Source organism: Psammomys obesus, unplaced genomic scaffold (assembly GCF_907164565.1).
Source record: "Psammomys obesus unplaced genomic scaffold, mPsaObe1.curated_primary_1811, whole genome shotgun sequence".
In the NCBI taxonomy this organism is placed as follows: Eukaryota; Metazoa; Chordata; class Mammalia; order Rodentia; family Muridae; genus Psammomys; species Psammomys obesus.
Genome location: NW_026596120.1, coordinates 6,740,714 through 6,747,809, shown reverse-complemented (window position 1 = coordinate 6,747,809; position 7,096 = coordinate 6,740,714). Strand labels below are relative to the sequence as shown.

The 7,096-nt window shown below is 36.1% G+C and overlaps 1 protein-coding gene across 2 annotated transcripts in view; it reads left to right on the top strand.

Moving 5' to 3' along the window:
- Nucleotides 1-7,096, top strand: part of Rasa2 (RAS p21 protein activator 2) — a 101,023-nt gene that overhangs the window by 27,820 nt on the left and 66,107 nt on the right. For both annotated transcript variants that reach the window (XR_008722826.1, XM_055629844.1), the window contains exon 4: nucleotides 1,829-1,923. Coding sequence is in view for 1 of the 2 variants with exons in the window: in XM_055629844.1 (XP_055485819.1) it covers nucleotides 1,829-1,923 (95 nt within the window). In the remaining variant the exon portion in view is untranslated. The remainder of the gene's footprint in view (nucleotides 1-1,828; nucleotides 1,924-7,096) is intronic.

Genomic DNA, 7,096 nt, shown 5'->3' with positions numbered 1-7,096 from the left:
ATAAATAAATAAATAAATAAATAAATAAATAAATAAATAAATAAATAGGTAGATAGATAGATAAATAAATAAATAAATAGCTAATTATATAGTTAAACATTTGTTTCTTTGAATTATACATCTGTAATTTAAGTTCTAAGTTTTAACTACAGAGATACGTATAAAACTGTAATTAAAAAAAAGTTTAACAACTTTATTAAGGTATAAGTCACATACCATAAAATTTCTTTCTTTCTTTCTTTTAAGAAAGGGTTTCTCTGTAACAGAGCTCTGGCTATCCTGGACTCACTTTGTTGACTGGGCTGGCCTCAGACTCAAAAAGAATCACCTGCCTTTGCCTCTGGAGTGCAGGATTTAAAGGTGTGAGCCACCATGCCTTTAATTTAAAACTTATTTTTTAATGGCTCAGAGGAAGAATCATCATTTTATATAAATCAGAAAGAGAAAGAGCAAAACATGATAAATGATTTTGGAAATTCTGGATAAAGAAAGTGAAGTTTTGTGTTGTTCTTGGCAGCTTTTTTCCAAATTTGAAAATCATTTGTAATTTTTTTTTTTTTTTTTTTGAGATGGGGTCGCTCTTCATAGCCCTAGCTGTCCTGGAACTCACCATGTAGACCAGGATGGCCTTGTAAAAATGAGAGAAGCATGCAGTGTATAATCTCCACCTGCCTTCAGTGTAAATGAAATATAAGTTGACCTATTTGTTTTTCTGTCTTCACTTTATATCCAAAAGTTGATGAACCTTCACATAAATTGTTTTTATGATTTCCTTAATATTTTCAACTATTAAAAGTAAGATGTCATAAGCAAAAAGATATACTTGGGATACTTAAAGGGAAAGTAGTTTATTTTTACACAAGGAAAGAAGTGAGTTGTTTTTAAACTACCAGTCTCTCCTTTGTTGGAACTTTTGTGCAGTCTTTGAATGGTTAGTCATATGCAAAACTATATCTGCTTCCTCAAAGCTTGCACTGAGGAAGGAAGTACTTTGCACCAACTTGGCAAATACTTTATTTGAAGATCATTTGTTTCTTCCTTCCTTTTTCATGGTGTTTCTTCCATACTTTGTTCATGGTGCATTATCTTTTCTTGAGAGACAGAAATGCTTTAGAGAGATGCCCTGATTTTTTTTTTAAATCAATTGAAGCAGTATAGCCAGCTTAATAATGTTTTGATAGTTAAATTTTAATAAGATAATTTTTGAAGTACTTTTCACTTTTGTTATTAACAGGTGATACTGTTTGTCCTTTCACTTAATTGGGACATATAACCTCCTGCTAAATGCAGATAATAACTACTGAGAATTAACCAGCACAGACACTTCATCCAGTGTTACAGAACCTGATCATATTGCATTGCCTATTTTCATTTTGCTTTTATCCTGATTGTACTAGTAAAATACTACTCTAAGTACATACTAAAATACATAGTTACATTAAAGTCCAGCTGAGTTTTTCTAATGCCCTGATTCAGAATGACCCACAAAGGGGTCTGCCAGTGGTCAGGCAGAAATAAGACATTTCTTCTTTAAGGTTTAAGAAGAAAAAAAGTTACAGAAACAGATTTTTAAATTCTGTCATCTCAGCACTCATATATTTAAAGCAGGAGGATTACCATGAGTTCAAGTTTATCTTGAGCTACATAGTAAATACTAGGCCAGCAAGGGCTACATAGCAACATCCTGTTTTATAAAAAGGAGTGGTGGAAGATTTTTATATCAACAGATACAAATTATTCTAAAGTATTTTCTATAAAATATATAACAGGGCTTATGAATTATAAAGTATATAAAATGTTTTCTCATCATTTTATTTATATTCTGTAGGAAAAGTAGCCATCAAAAAAGAAGACTTGTGTAATCATAGTGGTAAAGAAACTTGGTTTTCACTTCAGCCTATTGACTCAAATTCAGAAGTTCAGGTAAGTAGAAGTAATACAAGATATTGTAACCTACAGAAAACAAGTGAAAACCAATTAAATGTCCTAGTTTATACTGTTAGAACTTGTTCTACTTTTTTTTAAATTCCAACACCAAACATTGTAGACCTTAGAAAGCTGGAAGGAAATGGCTTTTCCGTTCTGATATTTAAAGAGGGGGAAGGTATGAACTGTGGAATAACCGACTGGGTAAAGGTGCTTGCTATAAAACCTGATGACCTGTGTTTGAGTCCTAGAACTCCTCTAAAGGTAGGAGAGAAACAGCTCTCACCTCTGACCTCCATACATGTGCATGACACTTATAACCACAAAGTAATAAAGGCTAACAAACATTTAAAGAAAGTAGCTATGAGCAAAGTACAATATATACACATATTGAAATGCCACAAAGATATCCATTGATTTGTGGCATTGATGTGCATTGATAATTATAGGAAAAAATAATGTGTGGATTATATACATATGGTTTAGGGTTTTATTTGTTTGTTTTAGTTTTGAGACAGGGTCTCTCTAGTCTTGGCTGTCCTGTAACACTATGTAGCCTAGGCTGGCCTAGAACTCAAAGAGGTCCACCTGCCTCTGACTTCTAGTGCTGGGATTAATGCTGACATTAAAAGTGTGTGCTACCATACCTTGCCAGAAGTTTGTTAATTTATTTATGAGGTTTTGTTGGAGAGTTTTGTTTAAACAGGGTCTTGCTGTGTGGACCAGACCATCCTAGAATTCTTTATCCTCTTACTCCTGCCCCCTGAGTGGCGGGGTTATAGTCATGTGCTGCCACACTCAGAACGTACTCATTTCTGAGAGGAGAGGATGTGCTTTATTAACTCTAGCCTTAGAGCAGTACACCAGAGTCTGATTTTATTTAAACCATGCCTGAATCTGCAATGCACAACCTTCAGTTTTACCTCCCCCTTCCTGGTCACCCTTTTTTTTTTTTTTTTTTTTTTTTTTTTTGGAAAGGGTATCATTATGCTTGTTAATCTATTCTTTTTCCATTTGCCAAAATAAAAGGCCTTGTGTTGACTCTTTATGTGAACAGAAATGTATTTTTAGTCAAGTGGTTGAAGTTTCTAAAAAGCTTAAGTTTCTATGACTTGGAAATTATTTCTAAGGGAATCTTTTCTTTTGTAACCATATTTATTAAAAACAGTAATGATTGTGAAACCATTTGCAAGGACATAACTGCAAGCAGGATTCTTTGTCTCTTAAGGAGGCTGTAATTTGACTCTAGGACTCAAACAGGAGTTGAAGACAGGGGTAAAATAAGAATACCCACAGATACTTTGCGAATAAAGTGTATCTTCATTTCTTCATAAACTTTTATGCAATCTCTATAATTAAATTCTTTAAAAAGTAAGTATTGTGTGTTAAAATCCCTTCTCAACTACAAAATATAGTTAAGAACTTTTTCTGTTTTATCTTCTCTATCACATCTTAATATTCTTTCTTTCCATCATTTCTTTCCAATGATACTTTTAAGTATCATTCAGATCCCAATAGTATAACATTGTCAGTGACTAAGGTGAGAAGCCATGTGAGGAAGTAGGATTGGCTGAAATTAGAAGTCAGAAAATTTTGGTGTTTTTATATGGTTACTTTAATGACTTTGTGCTTCATTTCTGTAAAATGAAAATAAAATTCACCATACTTGAATCATGTAGATAGAGAAGAATACGTTATATTATTTATTTGTATTTTATGTGCGTTGGTGTTTTGCCTGTATGTTTATCTGTGTGAAGGTTTGGAACTTCAGGAGCTGCAGTTACAGACAGCAGTGACCTATCATGTAGGTCCTGGGAATTGAACCTGGGTCTTCTGAAGGAACAGTCAGTACTTTTAACCGCTGAGTCATGTCTCCAGCCCTGGGAAGAATACTTTAAAACTATTAATTTTGAGCTGGGTTATAGCTCAGTTGGTAGAGTGTCTGGCTGGCATGTGCAAATCCTTGGATGCAGTCCCCAGTACCACAGAAACTGACTGTTGGGATGCATGCTTGTAATCCCAGCTCCTAGGAAGTGAAGGCAGGTTTTAAGGCCAGCCAGGCTGCATAAGCCCTTGTCTTTAAAACAAACAGACAAACAAAAACCTGTTAGTTTCTGTACAAATGTAAATTCATTATCACCACCCAGTCTGGTGGTGGCCTAGTTAAGGTTTCGGTTGCTGGAATGAAACACCATGACCAAAAGCAAGTTGAAGAGAAAAGGGTTTATTTGGCTTACTTAAACTTCCACTTCCGAGAAAATCAGAACAGGAACTCAAACAGGACAGGAACCTGGAGGCAGGAGCTGATGCAGAGGCCATGGAGGAATGCTGCTTACTGGCTTGCTGCCCATGGCTTGCTCAGCCTGCTTTTCTTATAGACCCAGGACCACCAACCCAGGGTTGGCACCATACACCATGGGCTGGGCCCTTCCCCATCAATCACTAATTAGAAAAATGCCCTACACCTGAATGTTATGGAGGATGTTAATTGAGGTTTCCTTTTTTCAGATTACTCCAGCATGTGTTAAGTGTGCATATAGCCCACACAGGTGGCTTTCTAATATAGCCTTAACAAATTACCCATTTGCTTTTTCATTTTTGAGACATAATTTAATATATTTTTCATATACAACCCATCTAAGAAAGTGGCATGGTGTAAACCTTTTTGGAGATGGTGCTCACTGTGTACCTGAGGTTGGCTTCTGCCTTACAAAGGTCCCTAGCACTGGGGCTATAGGCACACACTGCACCCATCTAATGTTTCTAATAATTTGAACAAAAGGGAAGATGAGAAAAGGCTTTGAAATTTTGATCTGAAATGGAATTAGAAGATTCATTAAAACTTATTTATTGAGTGTATTCTTAATGACCATAAATTTTCTAGAGGATTTAAGGATTTGGGTCTGAAATTGTAGAACAGTATATGTTCTTTATGTAATTTTTGTAGAAGCTTTTATTCGACAGTGTATATATAAAATTGTCACCTCTGCACCATCAAAATGCTTGAAGTAGCATTTATGTTTTATATATAGTATTGGCATTTTAAGTTTTAGAACTGTTTGCTTTCATGACTATTAGTCATTAACCTTTCCAGAACTTTTATCTTAAATGGTAATTAGTAAGATTTGCCCAGTATTTAAAATAGATTTTAAAAGAAGAATGCTCTAGGAGGTGGGAGGGAGGGATAATACTTTTCAGAAAAATGTGCTATCATTGGGATTATTGTTTAGCCACAAAGCAGTGTGAGAATAACACATTAACCTTGTGAGTATAAAAGATACATAAACATTCCACAATTAATACAGAGCCTAGTCTTTTAATGTTTGTTTTATAACATTTTGTAAAATCATGAAAACATAAAAATAGATGACAATATAGAAAGCAAAGAGGTTGAATTTAGCAGGGACTCAACCTAATAATTACTTATAGTAATTATAAAAGTATGTGCCAAGTACAGTAGTGAGTACTTAATACACATTATCTCATTTAAGGTCCATAGTAGCACTATGAGGTAGGTGATATTAACCTCATTTTACAGATTATTTTAATAGGATTACAAGCTGCAGTGACTTCTCCAGTCAAAGAAACTGATTCCACTGGAGATCTGTCTGACTCCTAATCACAGTCCTGTACTGTCTTTCAGTGCTGTGTGCTCTTAGTTATAAAAATAATTCAATAGATTAGGAGAATCACTTAGGTTGCATCAGAAGCCTGCCCAAATTAGTGGGCAAATGGCGCATTAGAAAGTTCCTAGGGAGCTTTTTGAAGTCAACAGAAACTTCCCTGGGAATGTGAGCTCAGTAGTTACCAGGCATTTGCACAGATGCTGAATGCTAATTGGCAGTTAGGTTCTGGCAATACCAGATATATAAAAATTCTTATCAATTAAAAATGATCTTTCAAGTGACTTTAAATTATCATAAGATGGTTGACTGCCACAATAAAAAGTTAGCTTTTTATTTTTTAAATTTATTTTTTATTAATTATAGTTTATTAATTTTGCTTTCCAACTGTAGCCCCCTTCCTCGTCCCCACCCAATATCTCCCTCCTTCCCTCTTCTCCATCCATGCCCTCTCCCGGTCTGCTGATAGGGGAGGTCCTCCTTCCCTTCCATCTGATCCTAATCTATCAGGTCTCATCAGGAGTGGCTGCATTGTCTTCCTCTGTGGCCTGATAAGGCTGCTCCCCCCTTAGTTGGAGGTGATCAAAGAGCCAGCCACTGAGTTCATGTCAGAGACAGTCCCTGTTCCCCTTACTAGAGAATGGATTTGGGAGACTGAGCTGCCATGAGCTATATCTATGCAGGGGTTCTAGGTTATTTCCATGAATGGTCCTTGGTTAGAGTATCATTCTCAGAAAAGACCCTTGGGACCAGATTGGTTTTTTTCCTCTCCTTGTGGAGCTCCTGTCCCCTCCAAGTCTTTTCTCTCTCCCTCTTCTTTCATAAGATTCCCTGCACTCCGCCCAAAATTTGGCTATGAGTCTCACCCTCTGCTTTGATATCCTGCAAGGTAGAGACTTTCAGAGTCCCTCTGTGGTAGGCTCCTGTCCTGTTCCCTGTTTTCTCCCTCTTCCGATGTCCATCCTGTTTGTCTTTCTGAATGAGGATTGATCATCTTACCCTGGGTCCTCCTCCTTGATTAGCTTCTTTAGGTATACAGATTTTAGTATGATTATTCTATATTATATGTCTAATATCCACTTATAAGTGAGTATATACCATGTGTGTCTTTCTGCTTTTGAGATACCACACTCAGGATGATCTTTTCTAGTTCCTACCATTTGCCTGCAAATTTCATGATTTCCTTGTTTTTAATTGCTGAGTAGTATTCCATTGTGTAAATGAAACACCATTTCTGTATCCATTCCTTAACTGAGGGACATCTGGGTTGTTTCCAGCTTCTGGTTATTACAAATAAAGCTACTATGAACATGGTTGAGCAAATCTCCTTGTTGTATAGTTGAGCATCTTTTGGATGTATGCCTAGGAGTGGTATAGCTGGATCTTAAGGTAGCAGGATTCCTAATTGTCTGAGGAAGCACCAGATTGATTTCCAAAGTGGTTGTACAAATTTACATTTCCACCAGCAATGAGTAGGGTTCCCCTTTATCCACATCCTCTCCAGCATGTGTTGTCACTTGAGTTTTTGATCTTAGCCATTCTGATGG